The sequence below is a fragment of the Girardinichthys multiradiatus genome, chromosome 21 (genome assembly GCF_021462225.1).
Source record: "Girardinichthys multiradiatus isolate DD_20200921_A chromosome 21, DD_fGirMul_XY1, whole genome shotgun sequence".
Taxonomy (NCBI): domain Eukaryota; kingdom Metazoa; phylum Chordata; class Actinopteri; order Cyprinodontiformes; family Goodeidae; genus Girardinichthys; species Girardinichthys multiradiatus.
In genome coordinates this window covers 29,584,653-29,607,030 of record NC_061813.1, presented here as the reverse complement: position 1 = coordinate 29,607,030, position 22,378 = coordinate 29,584,653, and the positions used below count along the sequence as shown (strand labels likewise).

General features: G+C 39.2%; 3 protein-coding genes across 3 annotated transcripts; 1 reads left to right on the top strand and 2 right to left on the bottom strand.

The window, feature by feature from the left end:
• Positions 1–332: 332 nt before the first annotated feature.
• mrpl15 (mitochondrial ribosomal protein L15) lies at positions 333–3,653 on the bottom strand. The gene is made up of 5 exons (XM_047349089.1): positions 3,332–3,653; positions 3,043–3,200; positions 1,904–2,069; positions 820–943; positions 333–730 (listed from the first exon to the last, which is right to left on the bottom strand). Exons 1-5 carry the CDS (start codon positions 3,434–3,436, stop codon positions 393–395), a joined length of 891 nt encoding a protein of 296 aa, XP_047205045.1. The 5' UTR covers positions 3,437–3,653; the 3' UTR covers positions 333–392.
• Positions 3,654–5,946: 2,293 nt separating this feature from the next.
• Positions 5,947–11,260, top strand: lypla1 (lysophospholipase 1). Its single transcript, XM_047350276.1, has 9 exons — positions 5,947–6,271; positions 6,439–6,470; positions 6,556–6,621; positions 6,722–6,769; positions 8,099–8,169; positions 8,255–8,328; positions 9,190–9,291; positions 9,538–9,714; positions 9,799–11,260. The coding sequence occupies exons 1-9, from the start codon at positions 6,203–6,205 to the stop codon at positions 9,856–9,858; spliced, it is 699 nt and encodes a 232-aa protein (XP_047206232.1). The 5' UTR covers positions 5,947–6,202; the 3' UTR covers positions 9,859–11,260.
• A 508-nt stretch (positions 11,261–11,768) lies between these two features.
• On the bottom strand, positions 11,769–22,068 carry LOC124858292 (regulator of G-protein signaling 20). The gene is made up of 5 exons (XM_047350277.1): positions 21,980–22,068; positions 18,665–18,873; positions 15,912–15,995; positions 15,584–15,818; positions 11,769–13,632 (listed from the first exon to the last, which is right to left on the bottom strand). The coding sequence occupies exons 2-5, from the start codon at positions 18,799–18,801 to the stop codon at positions 13,444–13,446; spliced, it is 645 nt and encodes a 214-aa protein (XP_047206233.1). The 5' UTR covers positions 18,802–18,873; positions 21,980–22,068; the 3' UTR covers positions 11,769–13,443.
• Between the last annotated feature and the right edge of the window lie 310 nt (positions 22,069–22,378).

Here is a 22,378-nt window from a genome sequence, read left to right as displayed (position 1 = left end):
TCTTCGTTAATGTGTTTCAGTTGTGTTTGCGTGTGATTGTATCCCAAACACACAGGGGGTGGGAGGTGAGTTTAGAGGGGGCAGATGGATCTTTTGAACGTCCACTCCAGGATACAGCTGCATATGACTAATTTCAAACTCCCCCTTCTAGGGGCCCTATGCAAAGCCATTTCACAAGTAACACACATCACCAGGCATCTGTTTCCTGTTTTCATTCTTTGAGTTATCTTATTTTCCTTATTTCCCCTCACCTGTTACAGTTCGCGTTCCTTCCATTATGTCGCTTTGTTGAGATATGATGAAAAAAAAAAAAACTCAGGATGGAATCCACCTAACTTTCAACATAATGTTTAATTTGCACATATAAAATAACATTTATACCATGTGAACACCTATGAGGAGTAATATTTCAGCAGTTTCTCATCAGTAGGTTTCAGGATCTTCTTCTCCGGCATGTTAACGACCCAGCCTGGAGACAGGCCAAAGAAGATCTGTCGAACATCCTTCCTCACGGCCAGCATGTGATACAGTTCATCCTTTGAAATATCTGGAAGCACGTAGCTGTACTTCTGCGCCAGGGCGCGCCGGGCCTGCTGGATTTCTTCCGGATCTGCTAAGTAACCGCGGTTTTCAGCACTGGTGTAATAAGGGACCATGTCCTCCCCTGGCAGCATCCGCCTCGGGATCGGCTGCCCTCTCATGAAGAACGGGACTGGCTTGATAAGAATTTCTGTAAAAATTATAGATTTGCAAGCCTTTTATAAACGAAAATAAAACACTGTGATAACCTAGTGGCTCAATCATTATTTCTTAGTTTACCCAGACTTATGGGATCGTAGAAACTGGTGGTGATGACCCCTCCGTTCCGTTCAATAGCAGCTATGGCTCCTTCAGACGCTCTCTGAACCTCAATGTTGATTTTTGCTCCAAAAATGTCAGATCCCTTAAAGTTGGAAAAATACATTTAAACTGGACAAGGGTGAAAATCAGAGGTCAATGAGCCATCTCTCCACTGGCCACAAGACCATCATGTGGCGCCACCTGCTGCTCGTAGTTGATCCATTTTTAATCTACTTGAAACTTACAATAGGGACACTTTTAGGCATATTTAAAGGGATTTTAGTTGGTTATGTGTTGCCTGTTCAGCTGCAGAAAGTGCAAGTCTGTGGTATTTTTCTGCCACTTTCTTCTCTGCATCCTTTTGAGTAGTTTTTTGTATAAAATATCAACTTTGAAGCAGATCTACCAAAAGCTGGAGCTGCTTCCTATCAATTTAGCTCATCATAACTAATATTGTGGCATCGCTTAAAATCCAGTACCTCGTAACCGTATTCATACTCTTTTCACATGTTGTCATGTATCAAATGCAAATCAAAATGCAATTTATTGGGATTTCATGTCACAGAACGACCCAAAGTAGCACATAATTGTCAAGTGGAAAGAAACTGATGCAAGCTTTTCAAAAATATTTTTGCAAATAAACATCTGAAACGTTTGGTGTGCATTTATATCCAGATTCCCCGAGTAAATACTTATTAGAACCACCTTCAGCCGCCCTTACAACTGCAAGTTATTTGAAATTCTAGTTATTTGCAAAAAGAAATGTGAAAACCATTTATCATTTTGCTTTTACTTCACAATTATGCAGGACTTTGTGTTGGCCGCTCACATGAAATCACAATAAAATACATTGTAGTTTAATGTGACGTGCAAAGCTCTGATGTCAGAAAATGTGAAGAAAGTATTAATACTTCTGCCAGGCATTATATCAGTGGGCTTAATGCTGACCCCGGTTAATTAAAGATCGCCTTACGTTTTCTCCTACTTTGTGAAAATACAACTTTTTTTCTTTGTCCTCTTTACCAGATGTGGTACATTGGCTACAAATCCAGCTACCACTTACCTCATCGACAAGCTGGACTCCATAGTTCCTCTTCAGAGGCTGGATGGTCACTCCTCTGGCATTGACGAGCTGGGTCAGGTCTATAGGCTGCGTCGGGTCGACCCGACCCAGATCAATCAAATACTGGAGCCGTTTCAACGTCAAAGGCTTGTACTGTGGACGCCGACTTGGAAGAAACAACAACAGAAATGTACTTACGACAGCTGATACTGTTTTGTCAGGAATAAATATGTTCAGCCTTAATGAAACTCAAGGCTTATTGGTTACTTGATTCTGCTGAACAGTTGTTTGAACGTCAGTATTTTAAGCATAAACTTTCTGGGAAGCTTTTAAGATTTTTTCTTTTGCAAAAGCATCAACAAAGGCGTGCAGATTTAAGCTCTCTGTAGCTTAAATCAAAACACAATCAAATTTGCAAATTAGCCCAATAAATTTTTGTTTAGTAACGCTTTCATATTACAAATACATTTCCTCTGAATTGCCACCAGTTTGCAGGCCTATGTACGGAAATCCGAGACTAACGTGTTGCTTATTACTGATATTTGCATAACTATGTCCAGAAGAGTCTAAGGACTTATTTACTCTAGCAACAAGCTCACGATGATATGACATCTTTTTACTACAGATAATAGAATTAAAACTGATAATAACTACAGAACCTCACATAAGAAAATCCAAACTAACCATTTAAACTAAAGATCTACATTCTGGAGACGGATGTTTTAGTATTCAGTTCCACTGTGTTTATGTCAACAATGAAATTCCCTGGGTCAAAAGCCTCGGGTTGCTTTATAAAGCTTATAACCAGTTTCCTAGTCAGCATGACTCCCAATGTCAGGGATGGTGAAGGCAGATTTCCCAAACAAACCCTCTGTATGCTGCATCTGCTTCATAGTTCAGGTCTCTGGTGAAATATCATCTGTTACTCTAAAAGAAATCCTGAGCCTCTAAGTCATTGGGTGGTAAAAACAAATAAATAAAAATATTTACTATTATTATAAATAAATCTGACTAGCTAAAAATCGGCCGATTACGGTCACCCTGCGAGAAATCAGTGCATTTATGATGAACACTAAACCCTGTCAACCACTTACGGGTCAGTGTCACTAATAATGAGAGGATTATGATTAGGTTTTTACCTGTGGCCTTCGTTGAAGCCATATTTGGGAATAACCAAATAGAAAGGGGTCTGCCCTCCCTCGAACCCCAGCCGAGGTCTGTTCCCCCTCTGCCGCTCTCCTTTGTGACCTCTCCCGCTCCTGTTGCCGCCGTGCTGTCCTCTGCCCCGCCGCTTTTCCTGCGACACAACAACGGCTTTAGATCGGCTGGTGTACGATCTCTTAAAGCTAAATACAATCATGCTATATTTACTGTAGCCATGTTAGCTGCTAAATGTAGCAACAATAAAAGTGGAAAAACAAAACTTACAGCCTTCTTTGCTCCTGGTTCCGGCCGTAAATTTGCTAAAGTTATTCTCGGCAGATTTTGCAAAACGTCAAATGCTTTGCCACCGTTCTTTTTGGCGAAAGACATATTTCTGTTGCTCACATGTCAAATTTAGCAAACCAAGGACACGGGGGTCACGTGACAAGACGGCACCGGAAGTATTTGTTCTTTAAAGCCGCAATGTTTCAAAGTAAAAGCATGTCGTTTAAACTAGCCATCGTTCAAGGCCGCCATAAAATAAAGAAGTGCAAAGCGCAACGTTACATTGTTATGGTGTTAAACAAACAGCAGCGGGCCAAATCCAGTAAGACGTAAAATACTTTGTTGCCATAGTGACGAACATATAAAAGCAGCAATGCTGCCACAAGGGGGCGCCAAATCTCCAAAAAGACAGGAGCAGTTCGGTCGATGAAAACAATTACAAAAACAAAAAATGATAAACAAATACATAATGTAACGAAAAGCATATTAGAAGAAAGTTATTATAATAGTTGTTATTATCAATCACATACACTTATTTATCTTTGCACACTGTGCATACATATTTAAAAAAGAGTATTTTTTTTACAATGTATTTGATTAAAACCTATTGTACGGGGCAAAACTGTTTACTAATATCTAATTTCTTCATAGTTTGATTCCAAGGATATATACTTTGTAAAATCATTTTACAACGTCTTTATACATAGGTCTCCAAGCTTTTTGAAAGTTTTTAACAATACAATTTCTGTGCACTACGTGACAAATCTCTGAGGAATATTGTTCTTGTCAAACGTAATTTGTCCCGTGCACACTTGTTATTATTGGTATTATTATTATTATAAGTAGTGGTAGTAGTAAATGCAGTAGTTTTTTCAAGTGAAACACTCAGTACTATACAGGTCCTTCTCAAAAAATTAGCATATTGTGATAAAGTTCATTATTTTCCATAATGTCATGAAGAAAATTTAACATTCATATATTTTAGATTCATTGCACACTAACTGAAATATTTCAGGGCTTTTATTGTCTTAATACGGATGATTTTGGCATACAGCTCATGAAAACCCAAAATTCCTATCTCACAAAATTAGCATATCATTAAAAGGGTCTCTAAACGAGCTATGAACCTAATCATCTGAATCAACGAGTTAACTCTAAACACCTGCAAAAGATTCCTGAGGCCTTTAAAACTCCCAGCCTGGTTCATCACTCAAAACCCCAATCATGGGTAAGACTGCCGACCTGACTGCTGTCCAGAAGGCCACTATTGACACCCTCAAGCAAGAGGGTAAGACACAGAAAGAAATTTCTGAACGAATAGGCTGTTCCCAGAGTGCTGTATCAAGGCACCTCAGTGGGAAGTCTGTGGGAAGGAAAAAGTGTGGCAGAAAACGCTGCACAACGAGAAGAGGTGACCGGACCCTGAGGAAGATTGTGGAGAAGGGCCGATTCCAGACCTTGGGGGACCTGCGGAACCAGTGGACTGAGTCTGGAGTAGAAACATCCAGAGCCACCGTGCACAGGCGTGTGCAGGAAATGGGCTACAGGTGCCGCATTCCCCAGACCTGGGCTACAGAGAAGCAGCACTGGACTGTTGCTCAGTGGTCCAAAGTACTTTTTTCGGATGAAAGCAAATTCTGCATGTCATTCGGAAATCAAGGTGCCAGAGTCTGGAGGAAGACTGGAGAGAAGGAAATGCCAAAATGCCAGAAGTCCAGTATCAAGTACCCACAGTCAGTGATGGTCTGGGGTGCCGTGTCAGCTGCTGGTGTTGGTCCACTGTGTTTTATCAAGGGCAGGGTCAATGCAGCTAGCTATCAGGAGATTTTGGAGCACTTCATGCTTCCATCTGCTGAAAAGCTTTATGGAGATGAAGATTTCATTTTTCAGCACGACCTGGCACCTGCTCACAGTGCCAAAACCACTGGTAAATGGTTTACTGACCATGGTATCACTGTGCTCAATTGGCCTGCCAACTCTCCTGACCTGAACCCCATAGAGAATCTGTGCGATATTGTGAAGAGAACGTTGAGAGACTCAAGACCCAACACTCTGGATGAGCTAAAGGCCGCTATTGAAGCATCCTGGGCCTCCATAAGACCTCAGCAGTGCCACAGGCTGATTGCCTCCATGCCACGCCGCATTGAAGCAGTCATTTCTGCAAAAGGATTCCCGACCAAGTATTGAGTGCATAACTGTACATGATTATTTGAAGGTTGACGTTTTTTGTATTAAAAACACTTTTTTTTTATTGGTCGGATGAAATATGCTAATTTTGTGAGATAGGAATTTTGGGTTTTCATGAGCTGTATGCCACAATCATCCGTATTAAGACAATAAAAGACCTGAAATATTTCAGTTAGTGTGCAATGAATCTAAAATATATGAATGTTAAATTTTCATCATGACATTATGGAAAATAATGAACTTTATCACAATATGCTAATTATTTGAGAAGGACCTGTATGTCCATCAAATGTATTCTATGCCATTATTTTGTAAATCAAAATAGTGGCTTTAGCACACGACTTAAGTCACATTGACCGGAACCAATGACAGACTTGTATCTCTAAAGAGGATCTGCTGAAAGCCAATCAGATAGCTCCGGGGGCGGGACTAAAACAGCCCGTTAGTGGGACTACAGCTGTAAAGCAGCGTCCTAGCAGCTTCTGGAGGGTAGCGTCCCGGTCGGTTTCCCACCGAATTCAACTTCCAGAAATTAATTCTGGGTATCTGTCGGCAAAAGGAGGCGGGGAAGCTTTCACCTCCATCCTCAGTTAATATATTCCCCTCAGTTATTACGTCTCTAAATTCCTGTTTAGTGTTGGTATTTAGCGTAGAGGAGCTAACGTGTGGCTGCCTCAGCGCTGTATGTGCGGTAACAATATGTCAGCGCCTTTACCTGCCATCGTGCCTGCTGCCCGGAAAGCCACTGCGGCGGTGAGTTATCGAGCCGTTTCAGAGAGCGAATATCCTTTTTTTTTTTTTTTTAAGTCGACCACAACACAACTACTGCCTCTGCAGAGTTAGAGAACAGAAGCTGCTAAACTCCGACAGCTGTCAGTCTCCACCTACTTGTTTAAAGACGTGTATGTTCTGTTTTCTAGGTCATTTTCCTGCATGGCCTTGGTGATACTGGGTACGTGAAAGCCTCCCTGTGTCTAATCAGACGAAAAGGTGCGCTAACTATGTTTCAGTTGGGTTTGTTGTTTGAAATTTGACAGGCATGGCTGGGCAGAGGCATTCGCAGGCATCAGAATACCTCATGTGAAATACATCTGTCCTCATGCGTAAGTGCTCCCTGTTTGTAGGCAGAGGATCTAACAGGCTGCATACCTTCACTTTAACTGTGATTACCATTAATTGATGTAAACATGTCTGAACTTGCAGTCCTACAAGGCCTGTTTCTCTGAACATGAGGATGTCCATGCCTTCGTGGTAAGTGTCCCAGTTTTATATATATTTATTTTTGAACGGATTTAGAAATCCAGAATTGTAAAGTTTGATGTGTTTATTAGTCAAAGGCATTTTAAGACTTTTACGTTTTTATTATTGACATTATTGTTGGTATTTGCTTAGCTTAGAGCTAAATTAATTTACGGTTATTTGTGTGATTGTTTTTATTTAATGGTATGAAAAGTGCAGATTGATTGAGTTTTAGGTGCACATTTTAGTAGACCTAGTTGTAGACACGCACTGATCAGAAATTGGGTCAATTTCGGTACAGACATATCTATATATAAAATCCAATTAAAAAGAATCACAGCTCCTTTACAACATAGATTATAACTCACTACCATCATTTTATTCTTTTTCGTACACCTCAAAATATAGATGTGTACAATTTTAAAATAACATCTAAGTATTTGAGAGGATAAAGCTTTCATTTTCTCTGTGTCAGATTTATTATTTAATTGTAACTGAACGGGAGCATTAAGAACAATTTCTGTTGTGATCAATCATTAACTGTTTATATCAGGACCACCTGACGCAGCTTTTGTGTGAGATAGAGCAGTCGGTGTTACACAGCTCCGCCATTTAACAGAATTTCATTAATATTTCAAACAAAATAATTGCAGAGTTGACATTTTAACCTCTCCTTTACATCTTGTATTAGTGATTTAGAAGGGTTAGCTTTACTAAAACCGCAATCTCTGTGTGTATTCCCTAAAGAGTAAGTACATTCTTAGCTTGGCCATAGGATTTCCAAAAGATTTCCATATCCAGCATATTGTACTTTTAATTTCCGCTTACTCAAGCACTGATCAGGGGAGTGCAAAATTTTTCAATTCCTGTCGCCAGCTGATTTCTCGATGCACCTCTATGCACACACAGAGTTGCTATCATTGACTCTATTGTCGTCGGGAAGCACAATATACCAGCTTTAAAATTGGTATCGGCTGATGTTAGCCATTTTATAACATATTGGTATCATTCTCATAGGTAAAACTGGGCCCATGTTAATAACCGATGTTCCATCTTGTTGCCGTATGTGTTTGGGGAGGGGAGAGGCTTGGCCATGTGGTATTTCTTTGGGTATTTGACAGTGATAATGATGCAGCTTAGGGGTGTTTAACTGTTGCAGAGAAGCAATGTCAGCAGTGTGATTGTTTTTTTCATGCTGTCGAATGGACAGGGAAACATGTATTATGTATATAATATCAGTGAATATCTGCTATCAGCCATATCACTCGCTCTGAGCCCAAATTTTCATATTGGTGCATCCCTATTTTATAGTGATTCTGATGCTTATTCTACTATTTATAGGTTTGATATCTACGGGCTGAGTCCAGACGCAGATGAAGATGAGGCTGGCATCAAGAGAGCATCAGAGAACAGTACGTTTATGTAATAGTTTAAAAACTTTGCACCCATGTTTCTGATGATAATTTGGTTGTTTTTTTCTTCCGTTTCATTGTGCAGTTAAAGCTTTGATAGATCAAGAAGTGAAGAATGGGATACCTTCACACAGAATTATCCTGGGGGGATTTTCACAGGTAGGGCTGCCATGCTTGGAGATTTTGTGTTATTTAACTGATTTTTATCAGATATGTGATCGTCGTATATGTATCCTAAAATATCTCTTTTTCATATATACAGAGATCTCTGTTACAGAGTTCTTTAAGGTGGGTTCTTTAAAGCGACGCACGGATCTAGCTTTTACCAGCCCACACTGATAAATCTGACCAATTTTTAGACCTGCTGATTCCAATTGTCCCTCTAAGGACTGTAATATTTACAAACTCATCTGTGTAATCTCAACAAACATTGACAGTAAAATTAAAACATATTGAACCTGTTTAATACATGTATAAATTCTGAATGAAACAGAAAGGGAACAGATTATACCGTTAAATATGCATGAAAGCATGTGTCTCTGACCTTTAAAATTGGACTTTATTACCATGAACTATATTGATCCGAACTGAATTTAGCCTGAGCTAGATGTGAACTGGACCTGCTTGTCCTGTAAGGTTCTGTGAGATGATGCTTGTTGTGAATTGGGAGCCTCTACCTTGAAACAAAATCGAATTGTCAGGGTAGATAAAGGAAAAATCGACCGACTGATTGATGCATTTATTGCTATTATTCCACTGTTTAATAACGTGTTTGATACATTATTAAACAGTGAGATACTCTTAAAATAAAAATGATTAAATGATCAAATAAAATGATCCCTTTTTGATTTAGAAGCTTAAAATTTACTGAAATGGTATGGAATTGTAATTAAGTCAGGATAAATTTTCAGGATAAATATGGAGAACAACATTTGTACTTCTTGACATTTTTCCCCATCACATTATCTAAAATATCCATCCATCCATCCATTCATTTATTTGCGGGTTTGTTTTTCACAGGGTGGAGCTTTGTCTCTGTACACGGCTCTGACAACTCAGCAGAAGGTCGCCGGTGTGGTCGCTCTGAGCTGTTGGCTTCCCCTCCGTAAATCCTTCCCTCAGGTAGAAAACAAACAGCACCTCCACATTTTAAGGTTCATTTAAATGCAACATCGGGGTTTAGTAAAAATGAGTCCAGCAAACAAAATGTTTTTTTTATTTTTATTACATTTGTCCAAAATGCACACGTAATGCATTTTTTTCCCCAACCGTCCCTTTAATGAAACTATACTGTAGAGATATTCCATCCCTGCTCATAATCTGTCATAATCGGATCAAAGGAACAATCTTAATCTCTTCTATTCTCAGGCGGCTGCCAACAGTACTAACAAGGACATGCATGTCCTGCAGTGCCACGGGGATGCCGACCCCCTCGTCCCGTTTATATTCGGTGCCCAGACGGCAGAGAAGATGAAAAGCCTCATCAACCCAGCTAACATCACCTTTAAATCGTACCGGGGCTTACCTCACAGTGCCTGTCCAGAGGTCAGTGTGCAGTCAGTCCTTTCTGAGTAACAGCAGCTCTCATTCAGTTGGGGTTATAATCTGCACCCTTTTGTACCTCTGCAGGAAATGATCGACGTCAAGCGGTTCCTAGAGAAGCAGCTTCCCGCCATCAGTGACGAGTGAACAAAGAGTGCCCCCACTCACCTACTCAGTGCTGTCCGAGTCCTTTGGCCTTGACTCCTCTGTGAGATTTGGTGGACTTTAAGACCAGGGACTCCCCCTGACAGTAAATCTGTGCTGCTACTCCATAGACCCAGAGAGATCTGGGGGTTTCTGTTAGCCTGACTGAGACAGGGCTGCATCTGCTCTGGAGCCACAAATTCAACCCAGTGTTACAGTAGAGGAACTTTAGCTGCTTGATTGTTAAGCATGTTGCCACTGAGGCAAGCCATTTTGCTGGAACCATGTGTATTATAATAATCAGGGCTAAACTTTGAGTGTATTACTCACACTCTTACAATAAATGACCTGTTTTAAAAAAAAAAAAAAGCTTTTGTAATTCAAAAGTTTATTTATGAGCAAAATATCCCTTCATTTACAGGAGTTTCTTTAGGAAAATGGCCTTGTTTCTAAAAATGTTTCTAGTGATTTCTAGAGATCAGGCATTTCCTGGATGATACCGATTTATGATTTTGAGGTCTGATGTGCCCATTCCGATTTTATAATTCATTATTTTTTCTTCTTAGGACTGTTAATAAGAAAAGCGGAATGTTGCAATATTGCATGTTCTTTGACAGAGAAAGTATTTATGAATCGAACAGAAAATGCAGAAATTACAACAGGGTTCCTGCACAGTCTGGAGACGTATAGTATTAGATTTTGTCATTTTCCAAGTCTCTAGGTGTTGAAAACAGAACTTGGGTATTTAAATGTCTCACATTTTCTTGACATTACTCCTTATTCCTATATCTGAAAGATTAAAAAACTGAATTTAAAAATGCATTTTTGCATTGAGATTATGCCATTTTTCTTTGATTTGTCACACTACCAAATAATGTATTGCTTCTTTTTTTAGTTGGTGACCAATGATGCACAGGTAAATGTGAACTCATTACAAAATAAAAAGTAGCAACTTCACAACTTTTTTGGTCCTTCTAGATCAGTTTTAACCTGGACCTTTACTTCTTAATGACAAACTGTGCTTTAAGGACCATTTTGTTACCTTCCTAAAATAATGGCCTAAGTCATTTGTTCAAGATTTTCAGGAAACAAAACATTTCTCACACTATATATATATTCTGTGAAATTTATTAACAATTTCACTCAAAAAATGAATAACAAATGAGTATTGGCATAGCCATTTCTTAGGGTCCTTTTTATTAAGCTACATGGCTTTCTCAATTAGATCATATAATGTGGAAAATTAAAAGTTTACACAAGTTGACAAAAAACGATTACTTGTTACAGGTTCTGGTTCTGGAGCTCTTGCACTCTTTGTTAAATGCTAACTTCATGAATGTAGCTACTTTGTAGACAAAAATGCTGACTGAAAGACAGAATTAAAATACTAAATATCTATACCATATTTAATGCCTATCCTATTTGTGGTAATCTGTATCACGTACCAATAGGGGATGAGCCCTGAATCATGGAAATGGCTTTAGTGGCTGAGTAGATTTAGTTTTTTCCTGAGGCGGTCGCCATTTTGAAAAGCCTGTAAAACTAAGTCACACTCTTGACATCGGCCATTATACAACAGGCATGGAACTGCGTGACCTCCTCAACTAAGGATTTAGACAATTTTACAAGAGGTGGCTAGCATCATGAGGAGATGATTTAGGCAAAAGGTATGATACTTATCATAGGCAAATCTATTTGGAGAAAACAGTGAAATAATCCATCCACAATTGGAGGAATCTTTAGTCTTGATGCATTTAATGAATTGGGAGAAAATCAGATTTTTCAGTAGTTCGACTTGCCAATCAAGGGAACAATTGGCTGATTTGATTGGTCCATCTCTGCTTGTTTAGGTTGCTTCCAGCTTCTGCATTTTGAGCATTTGCTCACATCATCATATTTTTAATATAATGTAGCTTAAATTTACATATGAAATGCAGTGGCCCTAGCACCCAGCTAAGGTTATAAGCTTACATGTACTCATCATGGGAGAGAATCTCATTAACTTTGGACTTTTGATGATTTGTTTGAATTGATCTGTCTCTAGGGTGAAAAATGAAAATAAACAACTTCAATGAAGTTTAAAAACAAGAACTGGGTGCGCATGTTTGAATTTCTAGTGGATTTTCTTTATGCTTTGGGACCATGTCTGGGATAAAGACTCAATGATTTATAAGCATCTCTGCTGATATTTAAAAAAAGTCAATTAGGAAGTTGCAACATGACTACATGCTTTTTCTAACCTTATTGGATAAATGTGGCCACATAGTATACCCCTCTTATCAGACTCGACTTTTAAACCTAGTATTGCAAATTTTCAACATGGTTGAGAGCGAGGCTTTGGGAAGGTCATTCCAGAAGCTAATATCCACTCCAAAACTTGCTTCAATCTGTGGGCTATGATGGACCACTTTATTGGGTTGACTGGATCTGTGGGTAGGTTACTTGTCTTGCAATCTGAAAGGTGTGGGTTCGATTCCAGGTTCCTTTTTACTACATGCCCCAAGATTAACCCCAAGTTGCCCATTGATCTGCGTGTTGGTGTGTGACTGGGTGAATGCAGCTCCAGTATAAAGCGCTGAGTTGACTGTATGACCAGTTGTGTTCAAGTTTTAACGTTCGGATTAAAACTGTCACCATAAAATGAAATTTGCAGCACATGTAGCACATAATGCATGCATTTAAAGTTTTTTGAGCTGTTTAAGACGTGCAAATTGTAGACAACGTAATAAAGAAATCACTGATCATTTGGGTAATGCTCATGTCAAATGACAGCAAGAACATATAATTGTGCTTTATTTAATTCATGAGAATTCAAATAGCTATTTCACACAAATTCCCTTTTTTTTAAAATCATACATAAATATATCAGTGTTCATGGTCATGTATTCAGCAGATTTTTCCCTGTTCTGTTGAAATTAAACATGATTAATATCACAGTATTGAAACACACAGACAAGATCGATTTCTGGGTATCAGCTCGTCTAGATGTAAAAACCGTTTTTTTTTTTTTTCATCTTTCGAGGAGAGCTGAAAGCACCAACATGTGAAGTCATTGTCGCACCGTTGACGTCGGACTAAAAGGTGCTTGTGTAGAAGATGTTGTTCCAAGGCACTTTCCTTTCTTCCTATGGTACATTTAAACAAAACCTACAAGTTTCTACAAGAACTGGATATGCATTAAGGCTCACAATATACCTAAATACAAATGCAGTGCTCAAAGATACATGCTTTCCCACTTTAAATAAGGTAGAAAAGTGCAATGTCAAGCGCTAGGGAATATATTTATATATATATATATATATATATGTATAAAAATATAGATATGTTTTCTGAACAAATACAGTAAGAGATGCTGAACCTATCTTTTGTTCTTGGTTGCTCTGAAGGATTTGGAGATTCACTAATCATGCGGAAATAAACAGCAGTTACCAGCTGGATAAAGACTGGCTTTCAGCTGTGTTCATTTTCCTGTCTTTCTCTAAATAGCAGGTCTGACTTTTTACACAAAAGCTCCTGCTTTTCTTTAAGTATGTGTGTGTTTGGGGGATGCATGCTCTGAAAAGCTAACAGTGTGGCAGTGCAGGGAGTTTATGGCTCGAGGGGAGGCTCCTCCAAGCTCTTCAGCAGATCTGTGTACGCAGACGAGTTTATGTAGCGAGGGTACGAGTCTCTCTGCATCAGCGTGTAGATCTGCTGCTGAGCGTCGTCAAACGTGCACGAGGTCGGCTCCAGCATGTTGCGGTTTATGACCTCTCGAACACGGGAGTCCAAGCTGACCTGTAGGGTGGAGGAAGAGGAAGGAAGTGAAGGGAGTGATGCTGAACTGAACAATATGTCAGTAAATTCAAAAAGCCTTTTTCAAATGATTTATTAGGTTAAAAAACCTTTACAAGCCAACCTGGCCCTATGTGAAAATACAATCCCCTCACCTTTTATTAAATGAACTGTGATTACCCACATTTATTTGGTTCAAGTTCACTAGCCACACCCATACCTACTGACCTGAAACCAGGAAATTACTGAAAATGAACCTGTAAAACAGCATGAAGTAAGCTAAAAGATCTCAAAAGCAACACATTATGACCTGTTGTAAAAATGTTCAAGAACAGATGAGAAGTAAAGCTGGTGACATCCAACACTCTGGAAAGGGTGACAAAGCGTTTCTAAGGCTTTAGGAATCCAGCAAACCTCAGTGAGAGCCGTTATCCACAAATGGAGAAAACACGGAACAGTGGTGAAACTTCCCAGAAGTGACTGAGCGCATCATCCAGGAGGTCAGAACGGAAACTAGATCAACCTTTAAAACCCTGCAGGCCTCACCTGCCTCGGTTATGGTCAGTTTTTATGATTGGACAATAAGAAGGGGACTGGACAAAAAATTTCATCGATGGGAGATTTCAAGGTGAAAACCACTGCTGACAATATGAACACAAAGGCTGATCTCATATTTATTAAAAACATCTTAATGATGCCCAAGATGTTTGGTAAAATATCCTGTGTGTCATTATATATTAATAGCATTTCAGTAAAAGAACATCATAACTACAGTTAAAGATGGTGCTGGTAGTGTGATGGTCTGGGCCTGCTTAAGGACCTGGTCAACTTGCCAGAATTGATGGAACCATGGATTTTGCTCTTTACCAAAAAACAATTATAAATACTGTGAAAATTAAAATACCTTTTCACAGCACTGACCATATGTGTTAGATACATTACAACCAACTCTGGGTACAATGTGGGATCGTAGAGGTGTTATGGAAATTTTCTACACAATGATTTAAGATCCACGTAGGCTGCCCAACTGCTTTTTATTATATAGGTAGTAGTTAATCAACCCAAGTGGATCCCAACACAAGAAGCCAGTTTTAAGCCTCACTTCTGACTTGAACCAAGCCCACAAGGGGCCCACATACACATGTTAAATTGAGTTGTTGTTAAAAAGACATATCTGCTCCGTTTACAAAAACAATTACAGGAATTTTATCTAAATTGCAATCGTTAATGCACATTGTGGTTGGGATCTGTTGGTTCACCAAAAGTTCTGGTCTGGTTCGTGTACCACAACTGAAAGAGATCATAAAAAGAAGATAAAGGCTCAATTTGATGTTAAATCAAAAGCTGTAGTTAGAAATGTATCTGTACATTTTATGTTTTTCACATCACAAGGACATTTCTGATATATATAAATGAAATTACATTTTTCCATCTAGCTTCACCCCTGAGTGCATACTAGTCTCACTCAACTCATTCTTTATTCTGACATCTCTCAGATCCAGTTATTGTATTTGGCAGGACCCGAGCAGTGATGGAGGATCTGATGCTGTTTTAAGAAAATCATTACGGTACCTATATCCTTTCCAGTGTTTTGTGGCACTAATTTCTTCAGGCTATAAGATATTCTTCAATCCGTTTGATCTTATAATAGATTTCTATGTCTAGCTAAGAAGAGGCCCAGAGTGAATTGTGTTGTTCTACTGACTAATCACAAAAAGGATCCAAAATAGAACAGAAGAATATCAAATATTACAAGAATATCCATATTACAGGTATTTTACAATAAAAACAGCAAGGTAGAGGACAGATTAATCTCGGGACCGAATCAAATAATAACATTATTCACTTATTAGATCAATCAATTGGTGTCCACTGCATACTTCCTAATGAACTTTGCTCAAAATGTAGCCAGATTGACACCCCTGATTAAGTCGACTTGTCGTCTATGTCTCACCTCTTTTGGGGAAAGAATTGAGATAAAATCCTCGTATATTTGGCGGACTTTCTCTTCCACCACAGTCTTATTCGTCTCTTTTTTCAGCTCTTCGCAGGTGAGCCAGAACATCATGTTCTCTTCGCTGAACTCCGTCCTCAGGAACTGCCTGAAGCAGCTTCGCCCAGCTGCACTTTTCATCAGCTTCTCAAAAGACATCGCCCAGGAGTGTGCGTCGTCCAACGTGGGTTTTGGGCTGAGAAATAAATGAAGATTTCAATTTGCAATAATGGTTTGGGTTTGTGAAAGTCTTTTTAGAGGAGGGGGGGGGGGGCTAATTGAGAGTTACCTTTCTTCACAAGTAGAGTTTTCCTCTGGCCGCTGCTCGAACGTTGGTCCCTGTATGGTTTCTTCCTCACCTCTAACAGTCAAACTGAGAAAAAGAACAATTGAGAGGAGGCTATAAATCCTGGAAACTAGAACAGTTTAAGCCCAGACCTGGATCTAATTGAGAAGACTTAAAAAAAAGTTCAAGAGTAACAAAAACCTCTGCAATATATTTTTTCAGGTTTGCTGAAAAAGTTTCATGGTTTTGCTCTGGACTTTGGCTGCTATTTCTCTTATTTTCAGTCCAGTCCAGAACAACAGATCTAGACCGAGAAGGTCTCATGCCTTCGAAGGAAAGCATAAGGAAACAGCTTAAAATTTTTACACAATCATACAACACAATCTGTGTTCTGGAAGAACATCCAAATATGATTTATCTGTATAGACTTTCTTGTACTCTGGAATTGCATGGACAAATTGGTGTTTGTACCTCATTTAAATTGACAGAGCCCCTACGGCAGGTTAACGCTGACCTGCTGGGAGCACCTACGTCAATAATAGTGTGTCAACTACTTTGTTGCTTCTGTGAGTCTCACCTGTGCATAATTAAAAGCATTTCCCTGCTTCTGCTGCAGCAGCTGGCCACTGAGTAATTGGTTCAGGTGAGAGTCCCCTCCCCTGTGAGCCATCCCAGCTGGGAATGTGGATGCTGTGCAATGATTAAAACCAAATTCATATACAAGTAGAGATGAAATAATTTACTCATCTCCTGCGGAGTGCATTAAGGTATTTTCTCCCAGAGGAAGCTCGAGTCATTTGGGGATAACTGCAAAACAGGTTAAATCCCCTGAGATGGTTCCGCTTGTGACCGCTGAGGTTCTGGGAGGACGGTATGAGCTCAGGATGCAGCTAAAATCTCCCTCGGAATAGTTGTTGTCCAAGACACATTTTTACATATTTAGAAAAGCCATAATTATTATAAACAGTAATTATCCTTTACCTATGAAAAGAGTTTTGAGTCTCTGTGGTTTATTTTACTATTTTTTCTGCTCTCACAGCAGATAAAACCACATGTAGTAATGAACGAACCAGTTGCCACAACACCGAAAACACAAGCTCAGATCGCAAAACACAAAGTGATAATTTCTACATTTATCAAATACAGCAGCTCTCATAGGTAGTTTCCCCCTGTTAGAGTTCCAGGATTTTGAGAGTTAAGAATTTGAAACCATGATAAATCATTTCCAAACATCTTACAAAGGGGCAAAATTAATTAACTGTGCAAAGGTATCAGTCAGCGGAGTATTATGTATTGCAACACTGCAATAAAAACCAGGACATTTCTCCAGAATTGATGAAAGGAGAGGACAGAAACTGGTCAGGGGGCTCCCAAGAGACTGACAGCAACACTGATGGAGCTGCAGGAGTTTCAAACAAGTACTGGTTGTGTTCAACTGTACATGTGACAGCAATCTGCTGTATTGTCTATATGTCCGGGCTAAGAAGTAGGGTTAAAAGACTGCACCCTTTTCTTCCAAAGAAAACATCCGGTCCTGGCTAACATCTCCCCAAACCTTTTTGGAGAACGTTTTATGGTCTCAAGGAACCAAACTGAAAGGTTTGAGCCACAATTCCGTAAATATATTTGGCAGAGAAACAGGACCATGTCCAGGATGAAGCATGGTGGTGGGAGTGTCATGCTGTGGGCATACTTTTCTTCAGATAAAACTGAATGTTTTTTTAATGTGGATGAAATCATAAACATTTCCAAATTCTTTAACACTATTTCTTTATTATTAACATTTTCCAGTATTGTTAAGACCATCTGTTGCTATGATTACCACTCAGTATATCATAGATTTGTCACAGATACTGTACTATACACCATAAGTAAAAGATAAACACTGCCACATAGTCTAAAGACCAACTGATCATTAAGATTTGTGGCAAGCACAACTGATAGTTGTCCTGTCAACAGACTCCCAACTGAGCTATGGATCTTTGCAGCTCCTCCAGAGCTATAATGGACTTCTTGGCTGCTTCTCTGATTAAATGCTCTCCTTGTCCGTTCTCTTAGCTAAGTTGGACATCCATGTCTTGTCAGGTTTGCAGTTATGCATTAATCTTTCTATTTTCAGATGATGGATTATACAGTACCCTGTGAGATGTTTGAAGGTTTCGATGTTGTTTTATGAACAAACCCTGACCTTTCTGCTGTGTTCCTTGGTCTTTGTGATGCTTTTTGTTCAATAATGTTAAATATAGGTGGACCCTGTTTACTAATTAATCATTTACTAACAGTTAGTTGATGTTTCGAGGCCGGTGGTTGCATTGGGTTGTATTTAGGGGTATCAGAACAAAAGGGAGGTGAACACATATCCAAACCACATTTTCAGCTTTTTACTAATAAAAAGTTGAATATGCTACTTTAGCATATTCTACTTTTTGTCAATCTATCACAAAAATCCTAATAACATAGTTACATCCATTTGCAAGGCACTGTAGGTAATTGGTGAACATGCACTAAAACCAGTATAACACAATGTTTTAAAGGTTAGTTATAGGATTACAAGGTAAATTGACTACAGTTTCTAATGGCTAGTGGAAAACCAGACCAAAATTAAAGTCCATCCCAAAACCAACCTATGTAAGTTTTAGTTATTTGTAATTTCTAAAAAAAGAATATTAATTATAATGGGATTTATCCTTGTTTTTTTGGCTTTGTCTTTTCCCCAGCTCTGCTGTGCAGTAATCCAGCAGTGATGGTGTTATTACCAGGAGCAGCTACAGCAGCAGCACCAGCAGAAGCAGCAGGCGTTTGAGGCGTTGGTGGGGTTGTTTCCCATTTTGTGGCGTGCTTGGAGGACACTGGCAGCTGCTTCCTGGTGAACCTGCATCTGTCTCTTGCGCATCTCCGCCCGCTCTGAGCCCAAGGACTGCAAGCGGATGAGGACCACAGAGTTAGAGGAAGGTTGGAGCTTTCACTGGAAGATAGTAAAATCATTAAGAGCAGCTGTGACTGTCAGGAAGGATGTGAGATGGTGGGGAATGAGGCACACAAGAAGGGGGCATTCTAAATGCTTATTTGGTAATAGGATCAGCTTAGAATGGGAAAAACATGAACTCTCCAATGTATAGACAGGTCAGATCTTGAGTATATCTATCTAAAACTGTATTAAAATTCAAACAAGCTTTTTATCAGCTGATCAACAGTTAAAGACAAAATTTGTTCTTAAATCTGGGTTTCAAAGCATTTCTGTCAGGCAAAACGCCTTTTTGTTATGGGTCTTTTAGCAACTTGGTCAACACAGCCGTTTACAGTTTGAATAAGAACTTTTCCAAGAGAATAACGCCCCTCTTATGGAACCGTTCAACATGTTTAATTGATATACATCCTTTTGAAAACATTCTGGGGGGATGGCACAGGAGATCTACAACTGTGGACGTGAGCTCCAAACCGTGGATGCCCTTCTTGAAGCCATCTTTACTACATGGTGGAACATTTCTCATCAGCTTTACAGAAACACTGACATTAACCATTTCTAAACAAATGCTTGAAGCGATCAACGGGAAAAGTTGATCTCTTCAAACTCACCGAGTCATTTTATGCTCTGTCTCAGAGTTTTTTGCAGCTATGATCTTAAACATTTCATCAGTTGATAAATAGCCTGTTTGAGGTTAAACATTTTTAACGATTTGCCTAATTGTCTCTTGCTCCTGTTTCTTCTTATTACATTTTGAAGCTCTGCTTATGCTTACCCTAGTTACAATTCAGCAGCACAAATGCAAAAAGTTGTAATTTCTTCTCAATTCAATTCAGTTTAATTTCAATTCAGTTTTATTTATATAGCGCCAATTCACAACACATGTCGTCTCATGGCACTTCACAAAGTCGGTTCAATCGAATCATACAGATTTGAAGTCAGGTACATATATTCCAATTAATCCTAACTATCGAACAGTGCAGTCAGGTTCAGTTATTTATTCAAATTGGTTAAAAAGTTTTGTTATCTAAGGAAACCCAGCAGATTGCATCGAGTCAGTGACTTGTAGCAGTCATTCTTTCTGGATGAGCATGTAGAGACAGTGGACAGTCATTGGCGTTGACTTTGCAGCAATCCCTCTTTCTCCAGTCTTGAAGGTTTGTTCATAGAAAGACAGAGCGAGAAAAAAAAACCGCCATCCAAATCAACCTGGCCATCTGTGGAGAAAGTACATCACTGTGGAGGAATTTTGGCCCACTCTTCTTTGCAGAATTGTTTTAATTCAGCCACACTGGAAGGTATTTGAGCATGACTGGTCTATTTACAGTCATACCACAGCATCTCAATTGGATATGTGTAGACTTTGACTAGGCCACTCCAAAGCCTTAATTTTGCGTTTTAGTAATTCAGGGTGGACTTACTGCTGTGCTTGGGTTATAGGTCTGTTGCATAGTCCAGGTGGTCTTGAGCGTAAGGTCACTAACTGATGGCTGGACATTAACCCTCAGGCTTTTCTGCTATGAAGCAGATTTCATGGTTCCATCAATGTCAGTTCGTCAAGGTCCTGAATCAGGAAAGCAGCCCCAGACCATCACACTACCACCACCGTGTTTGACTGTAGATAGGATGCTCTTCTTTTGAAATGCTGCATTAGTTTTTACCAGGTGTATCTGGACACATGCCTTCCAAAAAGTTACACCTTTGTTTCCCTAAAATCTTGAAGATCATCCAGATGTTTTTTTGGCCAGTTTGAGACAGGCCTTTGTCTATACTTTTTTCAGTTTTTCTTCACCAGTGGTTTTTGGATTTGCAACTCTTCAATGGATGCAGTTTTTTCCTAAGTCTCTGTCCTATTGTTGAATCATGGTTATGTCGCTCTTGGTTCCTTTGTCACCTTCTTTGTAACCTCCTGGATCAGACGTTGTTGGGCTCTTGGAGAAATTTTGGTAGGATGGCAAGTTCTGGAAAGGTTCACCACTGTTTCATATTCTCTCCTTTGATGGCTTTCACTGTGTTTCACAGGAGTTCCACAACCTCCGAAATGGTTTTGTAAACTTTTCCAGACTGTTAAATGTCAGGGACTTTGTTTCTCATCTGTTTTTGAATTTCTTTAGATTGTGGCAGGATGTGTTGCTTTTTCAGATCTCTTAGCCTATCTCATGCCGTCAAACAGGTTCTATCTAACTCATTTATTTAGGCTTGGGTGTGAAATTTGACACAACTATCCAAATAAATATGATTAAACCCAGTTACTTCATTATCTACTTTATTGAACATACATTTTTCAGACAGGTTAGTTTGGATCCCTTTTTAAAATTAGTTTTATGGTCTGACACAATTAAGTGTGACAAAAAAAGCACTGTGGGTAATATCTGAATTTCACTTTAAACTGAATTACAGCAATAAATCAACTTCTCAGTAATATTCCAGTTTATCAAGAATAACTTGTGTATGTTAAAACTATTTGTTCAAGGAGGTGGAAAGATGCATTTTGCAAAATGCATTTTGACATTTAAGATAATCGTCTGTGCAGCTTTTTAGGTTTTGTTACCACATTTCAGTGCAATCCGTGAAAGTAAACTAATGGCAGATACCCTCACAGCAAAGTGGATTATGTTGAATGTTAGGAAATGACTAGCAGCTCCCCTCCTCTCCATCAGAGAGCATGACAGCGTCACTCCTTGGACCGCAGAGATCACATCCATCAGTTGCATCCTCGGGAGAATACGCACGCGTGATGGCACATACAAGCAACGCTCTCAGCCCAAAGCGAGCGGCCATTTATAGAAATACAATGAAATCATTTGATCAGAAGGACTGATAAGTTGTTGCTTTTCTCCCTCTTGTTTTGTAGGCAAATTACCCTGATAGTTCAATCTTGAAAAAGTCTAATTTGGTTTAATTAGCGACGATCATACAGAAATCATGATTCGGATGAATGATTCAGGAAGGATCCTAACATTTATATGGACGCTGGAACATTCAGATAATGATGCTCCTGAATTACCCGCGTTATATTTTATTACAAGGAGCACAAACGCGAGCTCATTTTTAAACACAATTTTATAATAGAGGAAAAAAACTATCCAATAAATCGCTTACTTACTGTGTCACCATGAATGCCAGAATACAGGTGATTTTCAGCTCGATCACATCCGTCTGCCTCCGACTTGACACAAACCAGTTGGTTTCCTCTACGCGCATGCGTTCCCTGCAAGTGCAAAAAAGATTTCTCTGCAACCACATGCATGCAGGCACGGACAGAAAACACGATCTGTTGAAGCTACGGCTTCTTCAGGACAAACTGGGAGCCTGCAAGACTTCTTTATGGCTCAGAAAAATGCTCTAATACTGATCAGAAATCCTTTTGGATATGTAAAGAACATATGCTGATTCTAAATAAACTCGCTCTAGTTGCAGGAAGCCAATCATTTCCAAACAAACTCTGTATTATTTTCACTCAAATATTAATTTGTTTAAAATGGCATAAATGCTTTTGCAGTTA